The sequence below is a fragment of the Eleutherodactylus coqui genome, chromosome 6 (genome assembly GCF_035609145.1).
Source record: "Eleutherodactylus coqui strain aEleCoq1 chromosome 6, aEleCoq1.hap1, whole genome shotgun sequence".
Taxonomy (NCBI): domain Eukaryota; kingdom Metazoa; phylum Chordata; class Amphibia; order Anura; family Eleutherodactylidae; genus Eleutherodactylus; species Eleutherodactylus coqui.
The window spans coordinates 201,688,381-201,710,496 of record NC_089842.1 but is presented as its reverse complement, the minus strand read 5'-3'; the positions used below and the strand labels follow the sequence as shown (position 1 = coordinate 201,710,496).

At 44.1% G+C, this 22,116-nt stretch overlaps 1 protein-coding gene across 1 annotated transcript in view; it reads right to left on the bottom strand.

Moving 5' to 3' along the window:
- Positions 1 to 22,116, bottom strand: part of SPRED1 (sprouty related EVH1 domain containing 1) — a 60,778-nt gene that overhangs the window by 7,641 nt on the left and 31,021 nt on the right. The window contains exons 2-4 of the mRNA XM_066608596.1: positions 18,191 to 18,365; positions 7,445 to 7,613; positions 6,921 to 6,973 (exon numbers count right to left, since the gene is read on the bottom strand). Coding sequence (XP_066464693.1) covers positions 6,921 to 6,973; positions 7,445 to 7,613; positions 18,191 to 18,365 — 397 coding nt within the window. The remainder of the gene's footprint in view (positions 1 to 6,920; positions 6,974 to 7,444; positions 7,614 to 18,190; positions 18,366 to 22,116) is intronic.

Genomic DNA, 22,116 nt, shown 5'->3' with positions numbered 1-22,116 from the left:
AGGGTCTTCTGCCTTCTGCTCAGTCTGGCACGAGCGGCGTTCTGGCTCCACCCCTTCTACGCATCATCGCGTAGCTCCGCCCCATCACGTGTGCCGATTCCAGCCAGTCAGGAGGCTGGAATCTGCACACATGACGGGGCGGAGCTACGCGATGACGCGTAGAAGGGGCGGAGCCAGAACGCCGCTGCTGCCGGACAGACCCGAAGGCAGAAGACCCTTCTGCGCAAGCGCGTCTAATCGGGCGATTAGACGCTGAAGTTAGACGGATACGGGGACGCCAGCGCAGGGAAGGTAAGTGAATAACTTCTGTATGGCTATTTAATGCACAATGTATATTACAAAGTGCATTAATATGGCCATACAGAAGTGCTTAACCACCATAGCAAAATACATGAAAATTCTAGTGTTGGGGTTGGTTTAGTAAGGTAAGAACCCATGATAGGTGCGCATTAAATCAGCTAGAGGCTGTGCGATGCCATCTAATCACTAAATTAGCTAGTTTCTTATAAACTTTAGTTTTAGATCCAATTTGATGTCACTTTTATACTTCTATGGTCATAGCGAAATACTACTTTGGAGTAACTCAAGAATGACATGTTGCCCTAAGTAATATCATACCAAAGTTGGCCATGAGATTTTTGGGATGTCATGGCCAACTTTGTGCGGTTCATGGGAAGAACCAAACCATTACCAACATCTTCCCTTGGGCTAAACTGTGATCGAACAGTTTTGCTTTTAACCCATCTACTCCTTTGACCCTAAAGTGGGTGCCATAAAAGATGCCTACCCAAGCTCATGTTTAGGGGGAGACAGGAAAGGTAGAAATTTGTGGGGACTACTGCTTAATACTAGTAGTATGGCCATCAACAAATAAAACAAGCGTTCTGTTTTAATATGTATAGAAAATATAACTTTTAAGATACGGTCATGGTGATTCCGGCTTTAGGTTCCTTGCTGGTGAACAGGTACAAATATATTAAGGAACTACTCGTATAACAATTCTGTTATACAGTATATTATTAACATCAGATTTGGAAGCTTGAGCATAGTTTATTGTGAACTGACAGACTACAGACTGCCATAAAGAGCACCCTGTAATTTACAAGAGGAATATTTTTTTTTATTGAACATGTGGGACATTGCCTACCAGAAACACAACGTAAAACACTTGGGTGTGGGATCACAAAGAGAGGACCTATTAATGGCTGTTTGTGGCTTCCACATTAACGCCTTTACTTGAAGACAACATATGAATAGAGATGAGTGAGCATACTCGTTAAGGCGATTTACTCGAGAGAGAGAGAGAGAGAGCGCATCGCCTTTTTCGAGTACCTGCTGGCTTGTCCCTGAAGATTTGGGGTGGGGTCTGCAGGGGCCGGCGGAGGGGGAGCAGGGTGGAGAGAGAGATCTCTCTCTCTCTCCTGATCCCCTCCGCAACCCCCCAAATCTTCAGGGACGAGCCAGCAGGTACTTGAAAAAGACGATGCTCTCTCGCGTAAATCGCTTTAACGAGTATGCTTGCTCATCTCTACATATGAATAAATAGAATATTTGCACGTCCCATTGTCGCACAAATCCCAGATGTGTCTTTCCTTAACTTTTGGCCCTTTTTTTTTTAATAGATATTTTGAGATAAGTGGTGTGAAATGACCAGCTTTTGTCAACTCAGGCTACTTATTTCGAGACCTCTCCAAAAGGTATGGAAAGAAGGACACATCCATGGGTTACGGTCTCTAAGAGAGTCTCAGTTTTTAACAGCTACCGTATGTTCTGAGGTTAATGTGAGAAGATCTGACAGGAGACTGTCCTCGCAACTTTAATGTTTCCTTGCTACAACACGCCAATGTCTAGTGATTTTTGCAAAAGTGATCGCTTGCTGCAGAAATGAAGGACAGATGCCGGACATTAGTACATTCAGTCCCACCGAAGAGCTGAAGACTGGCAGAAACAAGAGATACAGTTCTATGTATCACAGGCAAAGTATGGAGCTGCAAGTGAGTGGGCAGCAGCATGCCAATGAAGACCCACTTTATAAACAAGGCGACGTTACCATGGAAACACTCCATGGCGACACAGCAAAAGACGAGAAAAAGAGAAAAACAGAGGAGAAAGAATGAGACAAAAAAAGTGCTCAACTGTTTCTAGTAAGCTATGGCCTGGGACAAGATTTAATATGGAATGGTAAGAAACATGTACTAAGAGGACGCTATCTGAATTGAGAACCCTGCTTTTTGCGATGAGTCTACTAATATTAACAGAAGTCACATACATGAAGTTTGGTGCGAGGTCTATTCACATTACATGCATAAAGGACGAGGGGAGTCCGGGTAGAAGTGGTTTAATGCAGGGATTCCAGTATAGGTCATATTTTGAGGACTACCTAGAAGTAGCCCTCCAGTAGATATAAATTAGGACGCGTTCACACATTGCTGATATGCTGCAGATTTCACCCCTTCAATTTGAATTCAATTGAAAGGGTGAAATCTGCAACAAAATCCGCAACAGATCAGCGATGTGTGAAAGTAACCATTAAAGGCTTTCTCCTGCCAAGGCTTTCTCCTGCCAACTCTTCTACTGAATCACAGTATTATATAGTCCATATCTGCTACTGCAGTCATAATGTCTATAGGTGGAAGTCTTCAAAAATGTATCTCCATTTCTATAGCTGACTCACTAAGACAACTCCTCTCCATACGCTCCATTGGAGCATATCGGTAGAGGCAGAGTGGCAAGCTACCAAGTATTACAGGCACCTGCTAGGCCAGACTTGGGCCCTCATTGATTTCAATGGCTTAATGTACTATTATAGGAAGTAATTAATATTCAATATATGACTGTCCACAACCCCCCACACCATTCCCAACTGAGTACAGCGGATCGGGGGTGATTGTGTTACAAAAAGCAGACCTGTGTGATCAGCTGATTACTGGGCCAATTTTGAGAATACAGCAGATTTTTTGTGGCGACAGGGTTGGCATTCATTGTCTGGGTAGCTTTACAAAGACATACAAAAATTAAACATATCAGATTTATTAAAAGGTCTCACATTTCACAAATAACTCAGAAAACTAATCCTAGTATATTGTTACATTACACAGAGGACCAACTAATCCTTCTCTAGGCTGCCAATTTGCTCTCTCTATGCTAAACACAGTCTTGGGAGAGAAAAAGACAAGAGGGTTTCTTAAGAGCTCCGATCTCACTGTAGTGCTCCGTGCAAGCGGAAAGTCTTTAAACCAGGTCTATGTCCACCTGCCCACGGATGGAGGTAGTTACTAGACAAACCTTATAGAGTTCTACAGTTCCCACAAATCACGCAGCCAGTTTGCCCAAAGCACTTCTGGGCCCTGTTTGTAGAAGTTATTTACATTTATGCCCATGGATGAAAAACTTTCCTGCACCATCAAGGCATCTTTGGTGACACTACAGTTGACTAACAAGCATACTTTGTCCAACCATGCTAGACTGTCTTAAAAAAGGGGTTATCTGGGACTTTGTTTTTCCTATTTATCGGGAAAGTTATACTCTCCAGTTCCATCCCACGAATACCTCTGCTCCGGTCCTCCCTGCTAGGCTTTGTTTACACCATTGCAGCGGTGATTTCCCATAGACGCACATGATCAATGCAGCCTATCATTGGGCTCAGAGACCCCATGCCGTAGAGTCTACGGCGTAGACCACGGCAGCCATGTCTACAAAGCCTGGGAGAAAATAACTGAACTTTGAGCACTGATGGACAGTATAGTTTTTGGGGTTTTTTTTAACTTTTCTTGCCCTGAATTTTTAAATATCTCGGAAATCCCTTTAAGTTAATGTTGACAACACAGAGGGTACACACAGGGTTTAAAGTAAAAAACGTTCTGTGGATGTGTCCCATGTAAGTAAACCCAAGAGTGTGTGTAGCTGTAGAGTTTGACAGTGTTGACAAACCAGGGAGTTTCAGTGAAGCAAGGAAGACATCATTTCAGTCTTCCCTGCATTTTCCTATGTATGTATTACTGATGTGTTATCAGATGGCCACCTGCCTTATAGTACTTCTCGATGGAGCAGGGTCTATACTGTTCTGTGGCGTAATGTCTGGCGTCACCTAGCACATGTAATGCCGCGACAGACTATGCAAGCATCGAGTCTAGCCTGTCATTCGAGACTGGGACTATGGGTTTGAATCCAACCATCTACATGCAGTTTGTTTTACTGAACTTCAAAAAACACTGAAAATTTACTGTATTCCTATGAAACAAGACACATATACACCAATCAGCCATAACCCTAAAACCACTCACAGATGAATGTATCATTGATTATCTAGTGACAATGGCACCTGTCAAGGGGGTGAGCTATCCTAGGAGGAACGTGATCAGTCAAGTTCTTGACCTTGATGTGTAGGCAGCAAGAAGAATGGCAAGTGTAAAGGATCTCAGAAGCTTCAACACGGGTCAAAATGTGATAGCTAGATAACTGGATCCCTATCCGGATCCCCAAAACTGCAGGTCTTGTGGTATGCATTGGTTATTACAGACCAAAAGTAGTCCAAGGAAGGACAACTGGTGGACAGGCAACTGGGTCGTCCAAGGCTTATTAGGTTATGTGGGGGAGAGACAGCGAGTCCATCTGGTCTGATCGCCCAGAGGAGCTACTGCAGCATGAATTGCTAAAACGGTTAATGCTGGCCATAATAGAGGGGTGTATTGAAGCTTTGGGGCTGCATAGCTTAACGCGGTTGTTCAGTATTGGAAAAACATGTCCGCTGTCTTCAAGAATCACAGCCACACCTAGACAGGGTTGTTTCTGATACAGCAATTACATTAAAGTGAATGGAGTTTATCTGCAATACTAGACACAGCCTGTAGACAGGTGTGGCACTGTTTTTGGAGGTGGCAGCCATGTTTTACTAATCGTGAATTATCCCTTTAAAAACCAGCCAGACTGCCTATGCTGACCCCACCCACTACCAAAAGCACCTATAATAAAGTACATGAGCTTCAGAACTGGATGATGGAGCTATAGAAGAAGGTGGTTTGTTCAGTTAAATCAGGTTTTCTTCATGTGGACAGATGGGAGTGTGTGTCGCTATCCTGGGCAAATAATTGAATCAGGATGTACTATGGGAAGACAAAGCGGTGTGGGTCTGTGCGATGCTCTGGGTAATGTTCTGCTGGGAAACTTTGGGTCTTAGCATTCACGTAGTGGTTACCTTCACATGTCTCACCTACCTTGCTACAGACCAAGTGCCTCATTCATGGCAGTGCTATTCCCTAGTGGCTTGGACCTCTTTTAGTAAGGTAATGTACCCTGTCACACTGCAAACTTTGTACAAGAATGGTTTGAGGAACATGATGAAGAGTTCAAGGTGTTAAACCAGCCTCTAAATTCCTCGGGTCTCAATCAAATCCACCATCCGTGGAATGTTCTGGAACGAGAGTAGCCTAATCGGTGGAAGCCGACCCTCGCAACTAACAGAACCTGCCACTAACCTCCTCGTCGAAGATACCTTGTGCTTTGATGACTCAGAGCTGTATTGGTGGCTTTAACGTGGTTTTAACGCTGGTGGTTTTAACGCTTCGGCTGATTGATGTATGTGAGCGCAGGTGTACAGTGTTGTAGAATAAATAAAAGGAGGAAATATACTTATTGAAATTTTTCTTTAAATATAATGGTCATGCTATCAAAGTAGAAAACTCATCCGTTGCACCATTTCTACACCTTACAGCCCGTAAGACCTGTAAACAAAGTTTGGAATACTCTCTTGGGGAGGGGGAGAGAAAGTCTGCACCTTGCTCACTGCCAGCTTTTAATGCACTTCGGAAATCTGCTTTCTCCCAGCTGCTGGTAGAACAATTATGGCAGTGTGGTTACTATGAGATTTGTTTGATTTCTCCCCTTCCCCTTCTGAAGCCGCGGTTCTGTGCAGGGGCAGGCAAATCTGTGGAGAAGCTATAAAAGTGTCTCCAGCTGCAGAAATGGCAGCCAGATGAGCAAGAAAGCGGGAGTGGGGGGCGGGAGGATGTAGAAGTATTCCCTCCACCCACTCACAGCACACAGAACTTTTCTCCTATCATCCTTGAGCATCCTACAGGCTGCCGAGAAGCTAAATTTACTATGACTGCGCCCGGCCAGCAGGAAGTGGGAGATTGGGAGATTATATTATATTGCAGATACTTTAGAACTTAATCTCCACTGGCCCAGGGACACGAGAATCCATGAACTGGAAGGGCAAAAGAAGAATATGACAAAACAACTCAGGACAGGCAGGGAGGAAACAGGAAGTGGAGCTGGAAGGAAGCAGTAAATAATACAATAATAGGGAACAAATGGGGGAAATAAATTAAACCTTGAAATAAAATATTGGATCTGGTTTGCATTTTACATATTTCTCATTTCCTTTCTCCAGTCAGGGACTTTGATATATATTTTTTTTTGTTTTGCAAAAAATTAGGAAGGGGGAGGATGTACGAATGAAATCTCCTGGGGTTCAGAATGGCTTCTTTTTCATATATCAGCCACTTTCTTCACCATTCATTTGGTATTTGTCATGCCAGAAACATTAGTGACTCCATCACAAGACACAAATTACATCCCAGGCTCCAAATATTAGCCTGGAATCTCTTTGAAATGACTTGTTGTGTCTGACATTCACACTGCAGTATTGTTCAGATGGCTTCTTAGTGAAAAAAAAGGTTTTGGAGAGTTTTAAAACATATGTCAATTGTCTATTTGCTTCTAAACAGCTTGGGAATTTATAAAGTTGACAAAGCAATTAGATAGTTTTCATAAATTAAGTCCAATGATTGCTACAGAATCCAAAACGAGGATAAGCCCCAATTTCAAATTTTGAGAAATGACTGTATATGGTTTCGGAGATTACAGCCAGAACCCCCTACTTTTATTTCTGGCAGCAACAATTAAGATACATTACATACCTGAGATCCTTCCTCTGATCCAACATCTGATTCAGCATGGGATGTAGGAAAACCTGCACACAGGAGGGGGAAAAAAAAGAAAAGTAGATTTTTAGTACTGTAAATATATATTTTAAAATGTAATCCCCCATATACAGGTTATTACTAATGATCTTCCCCATTGGAAACACTCATAACTCACATCCAACAACACTCGGATACATAAATTCGAAAACTCAAAAAGGTGATCAAAGTGGGACTATTTGTCACTCGACTCACATGGAGCCTGTAGTCAAGTTACTGCTATACACATTGAAGCATATCACGACTGACTGATGCAATGGCTTTTGTAATGTGTATTCATAGATCATAGTGGGTGGTAAGGGAGGCACATAGACTCAAACTCCCCCAAAGAAAAAAAAACAGAACAAGATGTAAGGCCCAGGGAATGTGGAGGCCAAGGCAGAAGTTCACTACCGTCACCACCAATTCATCCGTTTGTCAGAAAAGCAAAAGCAATAAGATTTTTAGTAACATGGGGATACCTTGAGTGAGGTCTTCAATGGCACGACGTATCCCCCTATCGAAAGCTCTAGCATCTGCTGGACTCTGGAATGTGAGGCCAAATTTCTTGTCTCCAATCCTCCAGTGGTGGAAAGTAGGGGTGACTTTATTATAGACCAGTTCCCTCTTCAGAACACACTCCAGGACCACCTGGAGAAAGCAGACAAACACTATAAACTACGATAAAAGCTAAGTCACAAGAATCATAACATTTCATATATTGGTTGCTTAAACAAAATGGCCAAACTTATGCAGCGGAGGTCTAAAGACTAACCCCGAATCTGAGCAGTGCAACAAAGTCTTCTCCACCACTGATATTTATGATAACTACCATCCACAAGTCAAAAGTCTTCGTTAATGGAAAGAACCCTTTACATTTATTACGCATAACTGGTTATACATTACAAAGGGGCTGTGACCGCAAACAGAACTTCTCAGAACAGGTCAGCCCATTATAATCTATGGGAGTTTCTGGTGTCTCAACTGCCAGCAGCATCCAAAGGGGCATAGGGAAGAGTGCCGGCAATTGTTGGAGGTTCTAGAGGTGGGACTCCAAGGGTGCTTTTACACAGGACGACAATGGGGTGCTTAAGCACCCGACAAGGATCATCACTCCTGTGCTTTCATACAGAAGCATTAGAATTTCAGGGAACAAGGGCGGAGCGTGCCAGAGATCTTTTCTGGCCGCCTCAATTCCTTGTGAACAGGCAGTCATTCAAAGAGGAGTAACTGCCTGTTTATACCGAGCCAGAAGTTGCTCATTAGTCGCTTTTTTTCAGTAAGCATGAAACGTAGCGATAAGCAACTAATGAGCGATTTCTAGCTCAGTATCCTGTTGGGTCCCACTTTTAGGCTGTCTTTACTAGGGAGATTTACATGCACAAGTTCTGTCCAATTGCAAGAGGGACAGAACTTGCACAGGAAAAGAAACCATTTATTTCAAGGGGTCTATACACATAAGCAATTTTTATCTTAGGCCCAATGTCCACGGGCAGATTTGATTCACGGAATCCCGAAGGGGCATTCATATGTAAAATCCGCAATTCAAAGCGCCTATAGGTAAGCATTGGCATCTGCAACTGAATTGAAGTACGCAGATTTAATGCGCGGATGGTCCGGAAAACAAATCGCAGCATACTCCATTTCAGTGCGGATTCCCTGCAGACGGGCTTAATATAAGTAAATGTGTATGGGCGATCTGCAGTGCATCCGCAAATACAATTGCAGATGCACTGTGGATTTGAAGACTAAAATAAATTAGGGAGGTGGGGTTGCAGACTTTTTTTCCCGCACGGATGACCCTGTGCACCCGCTTGGTAAAACTATTACATCCGCAATCTCCTGCAAATGGTTTCAGCAGGTCTCCCGCTGCAGACATCTGCATGTGAAATCCGATCTGCCCGTGGACATGAGGCCTTAGACCGATAGTCCGAGTTACGAAAATTGCTGCATGTTCAATTTGTGTGTGATTCTTCAAGAATTACCCATTTTCTATGAGTGTTACAAAAAAACCTACAAAACAAGCACTGCAATTGCATGCAATTTTCATGTGAGTGTGATGCATTTTTAACACCGTTACTATTGGGACCACATGAAAAAAAGAACCAGGAAGTACAGAGCAGAGAAAAACCACATGGAAGATTTTATGTAACGCCGAATTCACACGACCGTATAGGCATTTGCGTGTACAAGAAAAAAAAACAAACAAACCAGGAATGGTCCTGTACACGGAAATGGTTAATTAGCCGATTAGAACCTAAGAAACTATTTACCTGTGCCAATGCGAAGAAAAACAGGACATGCTGCGTATTCTTTTTTGCACGATAGAATTGCGCATGTATCCGAACTCATTGAAATCAAAGGGTTCTATTCACTGCGTATTGCGCACGCAAATTTGGTGTGTGCAAATATACCCGTATGAATCCAGACAAAATCTGAAGAAAAACCACACATTTTTCCTTGCAACATGCATTGTGCACGCATGACAATTGCATGTTGAGTGGTTAGATTTTAACTGACCTACATCGCTCTCGCACATATAGCCTTACATGGGCTGACAATCGCCGGAATACACTCATTCCAGTGATTTTTCGGTCGATAGTTGGCCCATGTAAAAGTACCCCAACTAATCCATTATGGTACCATACAGACTATCGGCATAAACATCCGTGGTGGATGCATTCTTCCACGTGGGAACTCCGTCACAGGACAGGACTGAGGGTGGCCCCGAGACACTCATGAAAGAACTCAAGAGATGTGCTCATTAACATTCCTTGTCTGCGGGTTTTAGGCTTTTTATCAAACCCTCAGATGTACTTAAATGTTTGTGTTGCACATGGCGAGAACAATCATCACATGGCCTTCAGAGGAGAAAGCTTGGACTTCTCACAACTAGTGATTGCCTGGACCATTCCGCTTACACCTCTATGGGAGGAATGGAAATGTAGAAGAGTATATGAAACGCCAGCCCCCCTGCTGGGATCTCGCTGGAATCGAAGACGCTGAAAGTGTTAAAAATATTATTTAAACGCCTCATTTCTATGCAACATTTATGGAAAGGATTACAATGGTTAGTACTGGATATGGAGAGTAGAATTACGTACAATTATAGGATTTGCAAAGGACCTAATATGTATGATGGATGAGAGAACATCTCAAACATCCATCTCAAACATCCACTATCGGGGGAAGACAACCAGCCACGTTGGATCTTCTAGCCAGTCCATTTGCTTGCCTTCCAGAGAGAAGGGTTTCTGTTGCTTGGTATACATATGGATTATATAATACCACATAACGTCATTCGCACTGTGTTAACCCATTAAAGACCAAGCGCTGTAAATATACGGCGCCTGGTTCTGTGCATTAACCGTGGTCGATAGTAAATATATGGTGCTGGATTAAAAGCTCCTGCAATCTAGCTGGAGCAGGTCAGGTTTTCAGCTGTTAGAGACAGCTGAGGACCCAAAGGAGAAGACAGAAGCAGTTTCTAACTGCTTCTGCCCTCTCTTTTACAGGGTACATAACGTTCAGTGAGCGCTATGTAGCGAATCAGTTTCCTGCACGTTGTCGCTGGCATGTCAGAGCTGCAGGGTCCAACAGTGACTACTGTCACACTTTTTTCAAGAAATCTTATATGCCATCGAGGGGTACATAGATATTTTAAAAAATAAAAAGTTATATTATATATCATATATACCTTATTATATATCAAAATGTCTGAAACAAAAACAAACCCATTAGTGGACTTTATTTTTATGTAAAATATAATTTAAAAAAATAATGGACACTTTACACCTAATAGAGAAGAATAAGGGGGAAAAAAGTTATTCAAAATAGACTTATTTGTGGTGAAAGCTAATTTAAAAATTTTTTGGCAGAGCAGAGGGTAAAAAAAAAAAAAAAAAAAAGCCCATAAAACCACATGTGTAAAATCGCTAAAAAGGTGTCTGGTCCTTTAGGACCGAAACATTGGTCTTAAAGGGGTTAAAATGAAGTTTCCTAGAGCTGACCTCGGCACTCCTGCTGCGGGATGGGGGGGGGGGGGGGGCCTTGCCGCTTGTCTATATAGATGGCTCTATGAATTACTTACACTTCTAACTGCCTGTAAATAATCTCTTCTGCATCTACGGTATATGGGATCAGCTTTCGGGGCTGTTTCCGTACACATTAGGAAGTCTAAGGTTTCATTTACACTTCTATTCAGACTCCAGAGGCACACCGTAGAATAAAGTCAGCTGAGCTTGTCATTTTGGGTGGGATCGTTAGATGATCTATTGGGGGCAGCCAGGCAATGTGGATTCCAACATGTCAAGGATAAAGCCTCTCTATCCGGTGGAACAAACACGCTCAGGCTGAGTGTATGTGTTTACCAAGGAAGTCCGGACAGATGGCCATCAGCTAATCAAATACAGCTGATGGCCATCTAATACATATTGTCAATCAGGGGAACGCAGGGAAATATTCTCCAAACGTTTTGCAGAACGTTTTCTTGCCCTCATCTGACGGCATCCAATCATGTGGGGAGTGCGAGTGAAGCCCAAGTAGCACATAGTCTCTATTTTATAAGTCTTAAGATGCTTTTATACAGAATGACCTGTTGGGCGCAATGTCCAACAGGTCATCCCAGCGATAGTCTCTCCTGTGCTTTTACACGACAGCGATCATCACTAGTGAATGGAAGTGGAGCGGATGAGGGATCGTTTCAGCCCGCCTGCTTCCATTCACAGTAACCAGGCAGTCAGTCATAAGTGAACTTCCTGTCTACACGGCCAATCCCTCGTTCGGCTTTCTGCATGCAAACGAAGAAGCAAACAAATTCTCGTTCAGTCTGTGCCGATTTTTGTTCAGATTCTCTAAGTATTTTGGAGCCATGTTCTGTCTATATTATTCCACGGACAGCAGCACCCAGCCCTATTATAACCGGTGAGGGTATAACACATGGATGTTTTTTTCAAAAAGTCCCGATGACCTCTGTGATTAACCTCGGCATGTCCTATTATACTGTCCATTTCAAGAATAGGGCACGCCAATGCATGTGCCGTGTATATCGGACCGGACACGGACTGGCATTGGTAACTTGCAATGGCGCTGGTGTGCCACTTGCCTTAAAGGGGTTGTTCAGCGGTAAAAGATATATGTTTGAAGGTAGCTAAAAGTTGAATAAATTAAAAGTTCATACTCCTCTAATGCCCCCCATCCACTTTTGGTCTCCCGGTAATCCAGTTCCATGTCCTTGTGGTCCGCTGCCAGTCTCCATGCTCCCCTACAGCCGCTTATGTTTTGTTTAACGACGTGGCCATCGCAGCGGCCCACGCAATCAGCTGTGAAGAGAACAGATATTGGCAGGGGACCGAAAGGAGTCAAAACCGGATAAAAACCGGGTTAGAGATCTGTAAGACAAATTTGACTTTAACACTCGACAACTTCTTTAGGTATCAAAAGTATAGAAAAATATATTAACACCCTAAAAATAAGAACTATGATGTCAGTCTTGTGGGAAAGTCCCGTAACATCATTTCTTTTCTTCCGTTCCTATAACTAGATCTATGTAGGGAAAAAATAAGACTTTTTAGAAAAGGGGAAAAAAAAAGCAGAGGCGGAAAAGGGGGGGGGGGGGGGGGGGTCAATAAGTCCGGGATGTATGGGAAAAGACGGGTCTAAATAGAGAATCAGACAGTAAGATCCCACAATAGACAGACATATAATTCACACTAATAGGTAGTCGCAGTATATTTGTACACGGCGGGAGCTGCATCAGCAGGATGCCATGTGGATTTATTCCTGGGTGATAGAGATCAGATGGAGGCATTGCAATGGCTTCCTGTAGACTGGCTGGAGCCCAGAGCAGGAAGGTGACAGTAATAGTGCAAAATGTGTGGAAGCAACATGAGGCCTGACCCGAGTCTGGCCGGCCTCCTGCATACAGAAGGCTGCAGCTGCTCCCAGGAGGACACCTCTTTGCTGCTCTCCAAAAAATAAAAAGATCGATACCCCCCCACCCCCATCCCTCCGGCCGCCTCTGGAGGTCACATTCCTCTCCAACGCTTCTGTATTGCAAGAGAACAGAATACAATCAGGACGCTGTCTCTCAGTATTACCTCTCAGATCCTCGCAAAATTGGTGTATTTAGATGTGCAGTTTTATTATTTTTTCACATGAACCAACGCTGCACGTATTTAAAAAAAAAAAAAAGGAGCATGTCCCATTGTGGCGCATGCCAAAATTGCCCATTAAAGTCATGGTTGAGAATTTAAAAAAACAAAAAGACAAAACTGAATACACATGAGAATCTATCTATCCATCCATCCTCCTAGATTTCTGTGGGTTGTGACAAAACTAGTATCACTTGGATGTTCTCGCATATATTAAAATGCTATGTACAGGGAAGCAACATGGACGTATAAAAAAAAATAAAATAGACTCACCAAATATACACATACATTGAAAATGGTGCATTTTCCACAGACCCAAATTGCATACCCCCATGTGAATGAGCCCTAAGGTAGGCGTCACTCAGGTGTATGCGTATTTGCCCGTGAATAAGTGCGGTGTTCTAGCAAAATACTCCCCCCCCCCGCAAGTATCTCCTAGTGCATTTTGCGCATCTCCCCATTGACTTCTATGGAGACTTCTAATGTAAAAATGCCCAGAAGAATAAAGCATGCTGCAAGTTTTTTTTTCCGCAAGACCAATAGTCACAGCAAAAATACGCACATGTGAACGAACCCAATGAAATCAATGGGTTCTATTTCCGCGCATTGCTTGCTCAAAGTTTGCATGTGCAAATATCTACGCATAAATATGCTCATGTGAAGCCAGCCATAAGGCCCATTTAGACACGATTATTGCTCAAAATTCGCTCAGAAGCCGTCTTTTGAGCGATAATCGTTGTGTGTAACTGCACTGACATCATGCAGTTTTCGTTAAGCCGTCGCTCATCGTTGTCTGTCAGCGTGCTGAAAGACAACGATGAGCCTTATCAGGGATTCACAGCGGGATACAGCTGATACTATTGTTTAAGCTCTATCCCGCTTCCTGATGACAGGTGGGGTATGAAGAACACAGCGGTCCAGCTCGGTTCTTCATATCCGGCGTGGAGTGCTCGGCTGTATAACAGCCGGGCGCTCTGTGCAGAGAACAGCTGGATGCAGAAGTCAAGTGGAGACACCCCGCTTGTCTTCTGCATCCTCCACTCGCAGCGCTCGGCTGTATAACAGCCGGGCACTGCAAGCGGGGAACAGCTGGATGCAGAAGACAAGCGGGGACACCTTGCTTGTCTTCTGCATCCTCCGCTCTGAGCGCAAGGTGATCACTCAACGTTTGAGCGATCATCTAGTGCCTTAAATGGCACAATGATTATCACTCAAAAGACATCATTTGCGCGATAATCTTTGTGCCTAAATGGGCATTAAGGCTGTATTCACACGAGTGATATTCATGAACGTGGTCTGTGCGACTACGGGACACACTGAACTGACGCGTGTAAAGAAGGCATTGAAATTAACATGAGCAATTTTTCAGCTCACACTAATAGTGCATGTTGGAAAAATCACAGCAAAGTCCTATTTTTCGGCAATTCAGCTGCAAGAATTGGCCAATATTTCTATGGTAGCATAAAAAAAGGCATCACCCTCGAATGCCATGCAATCTGCGTGGTATGTGGTCACAGAACAGGAAGTGAGCGGGGTGGATCTAGCGCTGATCATGCGTACATTGTAGAAAGAAGTCGTAGGCAATAAGAAACCTAGAGGTGGAATGAGGAGAATGGGGGAAGATTCAAAGCGGAAAGTAATGCAACTTATTGACTACAGTATTTATGACATTTTGGCCAATGGAAAAAATAAAAGTTTGAGACTAGTAAACCCCTTTACTGCACTTCTTAGTGCTAATGTGCTTTATTGTATATGGGACTAAAATGTTTGTTTTTTTTGGGGTTTTTTTTTTTATAAACTGTCTCCAATCATTAAATACAAAGAACGTAGAAGAGCATTACCTGATGGGACAGATGACAGGAAGAGGGCTGCAGATTTTGGGGATTTATGCAGCCCACGTGTACTCCGTGGGGCGTCTGGAAAGTTGGGGAAGGACTTCTAGAAGAGGCCATAGTAAGTGAAACCTGCTTCTTGCATTAGCCGGATCAGTGTATTTACTTACGGGAAATCCACAGCAGGATCCAGCTGGTAAATGCTGTCTCTCCAGCCAGGCTTGTAAAACCATGCTCTCCCACAAAGTACGCAGATAATCAATATGCCCGCTGTAAGTCTGCAGAGAGCAGAACTGTACTAAGCAGGGCCGATGTCTCCTGGCATTCCTGTAACCTATACAAACTATGCAATAAAACGGCCCATCGGCTCCAGATCTCCAGGTACTCAAAGCTTATTTGTATCTGAGAACCAAGCCATAATCTCACAGAGTGAAGGTACTAATGGTGCAGATTTTATTAGGAGGGTTGTGCTGCAGTTCCTCGCTCAGTGGGTGGCCCAGAGCTCCACTGTGCAGGGAATAAGACCTGAGGGGACGCTGCGCTAAATCATCACCTTCATTCTCCGGATTGATAGGTCTCTCTCAGGGGTCCTACATTTACCAATCATAAAAGGGATGGCATATTCTAGCGATATAATAGCAAATATATGGACACCCCTTTAACTAAATTCACCCATGTAGGGCTGGGCGATTAATCAAATTAAATTTGATTAATTTGCTGATTGAGTACCCCACGATTCATAAAATCGATTTTAGTCCTGCTCCTCCCATCGTGCGTGGTAGCAGATGCTGTTGGAAGCAGCGGGGGAAAAGGGGCCTGCCAAACCTGCATGCACCGGTACATGAAGCGGATTCTGATGGTACTGTAGATGTAGGAGACATCATCCACATCAGAATGGTTGGGGATTGGTGCACACTATGGGCAGCAGAAATGGTCAGGCACGCCTATGGGACCATCGGAGCGTCATTTACATAGAGCAATGGAAAAAGGAAATTTCCATTTTACAAGGTGTGAAGTCATGAGTCGCTATAACACCACCACCGCCTTTGGAATGCCCTGTAATCGATTGTTCCCTAGCAGTTATTGGTGTCAGGTTCCCTTTAAAAAGGAGCTGTCCAGGCTACAAAAAAAAAAACAAAAAACATGGCTGCTCCTTCCAAACACAACGCCACTCTTGTCCATAGGGTTGTGTCTGATATTGCATCTCAGTTCCCATTCACTTCGATGGAACCGAGCTGCAATACATAATCCTATGGACAAGGGTGGCACTGTGTTTGGATGGAAGCAGCCATGTTTTCCTAAGCTTAGACAACCCCTTGAAGCACAACTAGATGTGAGCTACTTCCAGTACACATCGGACAATTCTTTAAAATCTGGACATTCTCTGTAAACTTTTTTTTTTTCTTCTAAAATGACCCTTTTCCTGCTAATAATGTCAAATTCCTACATAGAAGACAACTAATAGTATCAGCGGATGAGGGCATTGTCTTGTGCCCATGCTCTACATCCTTGTACTCCGGGCCCCGTAGTATTAACGGGACCACACATGCCCGGAGAGTCGAATCCCGCAGGATCTTGTAGCCCATCTCCTATAGACTCATTACCTTCTGTCAGAGACAGTGCACTGTCGCCATGGAGACAAGTACTTGGCAACCGGCATGGTGACCAAGGACCACAAGCATGTTTTACTGAAGCGAGATGCACGACACCCGAAACCATGTACTGTACTCATCTCACCTGCATTATTACAGCATTTAAAGGGAAGGTTAGCCAGATAGCTTACATATTACAACATTTAAAGGGAAGGTTATCAGCCAGATAGTTTACAAATTAAAACCATTTTTTTCTAATCTGATTCTAGATTTTTAGGCCGTTTTCTGTACATGGCTAAGGGGTCGTCCATCTTGCCTGATCCGCAATTAACAGCATACAGAGAGATAGATCTTACAGCAGCCACATGTACATAGGAACCAGTAGACTGGAGAGGTTTGTTGACTTCTATAGGAGTGTTATGGGCACGCAATAAAAGAACAAACAGCTGACTTTGTGGGTAACTTTAACTTGGGCCTTTAAATGCCTGACAATCATCCCAACGATTAATGGTCCTGGAGCCATAATTGTTCACTGAATGGAGGCGGAGTGCACCGGAGATGCGTAACTTGTATGGGCTGATCAATTCCGCTATAGCAGCTGGAGCAGTTAGTATTACATGGCTGCCCGTTGGATGAATGGCTGGCATATACATGCCTGATTCGGACAGAGCAAGTGACATCAGCTCTCCAGTATGAATTGAAAGTCTGTGTTATCAAGGATTAGACTTCTGGCCCTTTTATATGGGACGACCTTCAATTAGAATCATTCAAATTCTCGTGCTCTCGCGGAATCTGAGCAATAATCGCCCCGTGTAAGTGCATGCAGCAACTGAGCGAGAAGTGTTTAGTCATTCAGTTTCTGCATACTCTCCGCTTACTGTAAATGAAGGCGGGTGGGGAGAAACGCTCGACAGGCCGTCCTGTGTAAAAGGGCCCTACTTCGAGGTGCTAGAGGTCAGGTCAAGGCAATTTCTTATTTTTGTGCCTTTTCCTTGAAAATAAGACCCACCCCCAAAATAAGCCTCAGCATGATTTTTGGAAGGCTTGAAATATAAGCCTTTCCCCAAAAATAAACCCTAGTTACACTATACAAAAAAAGAAAAGGAAATACATTACCTAGTAGGCTCGGTTCAGGTCCCTCTTGCTGCTCTCCAGGGCTCAGATGCAGCCAATTCATAAATCCCGCCTCCATAACGCGATGGGGGTCGATTGGTTCTTTGAGCGCCATGGCTTAGCCAATTAATGCAGCGCTCAAAAAACCAATCAAAGCCATACCTTCCTGGAGGCGGGATTTATGAATTCCCGTAACCAGGAAGTGATGCTGCATGAGCGGCTGAGGACTGCGGGAACTGCGTCGGAGCTCTAGAGAGCAGCGGGAGGGATCTGGACTGAGCCTGCTAAGTATAAGACTTCCCTGAAAATAAGACCTAGTGCCTCTTTCGGGGCAAAAAATTGGGTCTTATTTTCACAGAAACACTGTTTTTAAACAATTTTCTATTACAGCGTTCCAAAAGGCTCCAAGGTAAAGCACTGCTAAATGTGGGAAAGATACAGCAACGCAGGTAGCATTAGTGAGTGGTATAAAAGTAATGTCTATTGAAGGGCAGAAGTGTCGCAGCACGCGGTGCAGCATGTTGCACTTCTTCGCTCACCGTTTTATCTCGGAGTCTCTCTCCATGGACAAGAAAGTCTGTGCTACCGTTATCCTCAGGATGGGAAGTTTTGTACACGGTGACACAGCTGAGTCCCCCTCCTGCAAGCGGCAACCACCCGCCACTTGAGTCATCCCGTGTCATCACCACAGCTCGCACGCGTGCATAACTGTCACTGCAAGAGATAGACAAACACAAAGCAAAAGATTAGAGGCCGGTATAAAAGAGCAACCTGGAATGGAGAGAAACTGATGAATATTCTTGGATCGGTCTTGTTAGAAGCCTGATGAAGAATCCCAAGTGGATTGGAAAGCTCACATTAACATCCTGTATTTTTGTTAGATCACATCTACAAGATTACTTGGTGTAACTTTTTACACTACTGGCTTAACAAGGTGCCAAACTTTTTTCTTTCTTCTAATTCTGTGCACAGGTTTTATTAAACAAGTTCCAGTTGTGCTAAATAGATTAGTGATCAGGTTTAGCAGTAATCCCATAATATATCAATGTGCGCAGTCCACGGCAGCTCCACCCTTAGTGAATACATATCATAAATAGATCCTAGATATACCGGAGGCAGATTGGGCGTAAGAACCAAACAGATACTTCCCTTCAGCAGTTAGCGCTTGGGACATGTTAATGCAATACGAATGTCTCTATACATTATACTATATCCATGCGATATTGAAAGCGCTCAAACTGGCAGATAAATAATCTGTGTTTTCGCTGTAAAGCTGAGGAAGGTACTTGCACGCATATTTGGCAGCCATAGTGCGCCCCCTTAGGTCAGGGGTCCTGGCTTTTCTACATAAATATGTGGGATTTCCTAGAATCTTATCCGCCCCGCTGTATCTGTTGGGAATTATAGACTTCTTAGAGTTAGGCCCTTATAAATTATTGACATGGAAATCATATGTTATGTGCTATAAAATACTATCCAAGTCCCTTAAGGCTGGGTTCACACAGGGCGTATTTTCGTCGGAAATCTCGCGGTTTGGCCGCAGCAAAAACCGTGAGATTTCCGCCGGGAGAACCGCCGCGGCTTTGAAGCGGTCCGGCCGCATGCTTTTCCGTTGCGGCCGGCTCTCCCATAGAGGAGAGCGCGGCCGTAACATAAATAAACAAAAAAACGAATGTAAACAGACATGCTGCTTCTTTTGAAACCGGCCGCAGCCGCGGTTGCAACCGGATTTACCGCAGCAGATTAGCCGTCCCATGTGGACGAGGTTTCTGAGAAACCTCGTCTACATGGCTGGCTAATCCCGAGATTAGCGGCCGCGGGCGGTTTTGCCGCAGGCGGATCTACTGTGGCAGAACCGTGGCAAATCCGCCCTGTGTGAATCCAGCCTAAATTTTCAGGGAAGTTTGATCAAGTCTGGGTGGACTGGCTTCAGGTCTCTGCTTCTGCTGCTAGGATGGGAGACTAGGGGCTTGGGAACTTTGGAGGGGAGGTAGGCTGCCATGTCCATGTTAAAGGGGTTTTAGCACAACAAAAGGCTATCCCATGTACATAGGATAAGTCATAACTTGTTGATCAGTCAGGGTCTCACCACTAAGACCTCCGCTGATCTCCTGTGGATTGCCGTTTCTCCAGCAGTGATGTCACTCGTTTGTGCTTTGGAGCCTCTTGTTGTGAGAAGAAGCGATGCGTGAGAAAAATTGCAGCATGTCCTATTTTTGGGTGATTCTATTTAAAAATCTATCATTCTTCGCTATGGTAGTGGAAAAATGGGAGCAGATGTACACCGTATCGTCCACGTGCAAGAAAGATCATAAGCAGGGAATAATATCAAAAGTCGCCCAGCCCCCTGGAAACACCCTTCTATGGCTCAGGCCACATTCTCTTGTGCTACTGTGGTGAGAGCTGTTGTGAGAGCCTTCAGGACGGGAAGTTGCTCTTTTGACTTGGCTGCTTTTAGGCTGAATCCAGACGGTCGGGTCGGATTCTGACTGCAAGATCCGGCAGTGGCTAACCTGTCTGGCGTCCTCTCTCTGAGCTGCAGATCTGTTGGCTGGAGCACCGCTGCACATGCTCTGTACAGAGCAGGCGTGCTAGCATTGGCACAGATTCACGGTGACGCAGTGGAAGCTGTCCGGGCGAGCCTCGTACTAGAATAGGACATGCTGCGATTTTCCCCATGAGCGGAAAATCGCAGTTGATTTCCGCTCATGAGCATGGAAAATTGTTTTGCTTAGCATATCCTATGGGCAGTATTTGCTACGGGATCCAGAAGCAAACGCTCGCTACAGATCCCGCAGTGCAAATATACCTGTGTGCACTGGGCCTTATACTACTTTTCTGGAAGTAGTATAAACCACTTAAATAAAAAAATTTTAAAAACAGGAGGAAGAGCCCTAGATGGTGTGCTGCTCCCCAGACTGTCCTGCACTGTCTGCCCACAAATTCCTGCTTTCCTTCTACCATTTGTATCTGGTCTCCTCGCAACTTGCGAGCGAATCCGCGTTCATACCCAGTGTTAATTGTTTATGCACTTCGGATCAAACACATTCATAGAGATCAATGGAGCTCATACGCACGGAATCCGCGGTAAAACACAGCATGCTGCGATTTTTCTACTGCTCCAGAAATCTGCAATTCCTACCCGCAAGCATGAGAAAACCAGTGAAAGTAAATGCATTTCAATAGACTGTGATTGCGGAATCCGCAATTCAAATAAAAATAAAATAAATCTTGGTATTTGTAATAGCGCCAACTTATTCCACAGCGCTTGCAGGTAATTTTTTTATTTAATACCCCCCACCAAACTGGATACTCATTTCATCGACCTCGGAAGAATGGAAGGCTGAGTCAACCTTGAACCGGCTACCTAAACCATGCGGCGATTGAACTTTTGAACTTGCAACCTTCAGGTCATGAGCGAGAGCTTAGGACTGCATTTCTACTACCTTAACACTCTGCAACACACGAGGCTCGTGTGAGACCCCACTTAGGGTCGACAAATTTGTAGCACGTAAACTCAACTTTGCCTAAACTGTTAGGCTGCCTGTCCATTGGCGTTATTGCATTGCGTTCCCTGAGGCGATGATCCGGCCGCGTGGAACGCAATGCACACTTTCCATACCTTTCCTTGATCGGAGAATCGTAGAGATTCTCCACTTGCGGCCGGCAAATTGCAGCATGCTGCGAATTGCCATGATTCTGTCTGCTGGCTCCTGCTACCAGGCGGCGGCTCCAGCAGCGAAGATCCGCCGTGTGATATCCCAACTCCCGTGGACAGGCAGCCTTAAGATAAACCATATTTTACAACAAAGTTGCAAGTTGTAGACTAGAGCGGAGGAGTCATTGGATCTTATATATCTTGATTTTTCCATTCTTGATCACTATGCCACATAAAATGCCAGACAGCTCAACCTTTCACCGGAAGAAAAGGCGTCGCAAGCAGCACTTTCTTTTGTTCTTTTGAGCCGGATCTGCGGCGGAACCTCCGAGCGAAGATTCCAACACAGATGTGAAACCGGCTTAGTAAGTAAAAGCCCAATGATTTTGAACTGGATCACTGTTCCATTTAAATAAGTCAGTGTTCAGCTGACAAATGACCAAATGCTTGCTTGTTGGCTGATCAGATCTTTTGTGCTCATGCAAAAATCATCATTATCGGCGGCTTAGGATGTAAGCTACTGACAATGCTGAAAATGTATGGGGAGAAACAACGGTTCATCCTTCATATGGTCCATTTAAACAAGCGCCAATATCAATGATTGCCGCTCATCCTCAAGATGGATCGAACCATCTTCAATGGCTGCTACCATGTGCTCTTCTTTTTAATAAATGGAAGAATTGAAAAATAAAATATCCACATTTGCCGAGGATACAAAACTGAGTAAAGAAATCACAAGAAACAACACAAGGCGATTGCAAATGGATCTGGATAAGTTGGGGGCAGAAAAGTGGCAAATGAGGTGTA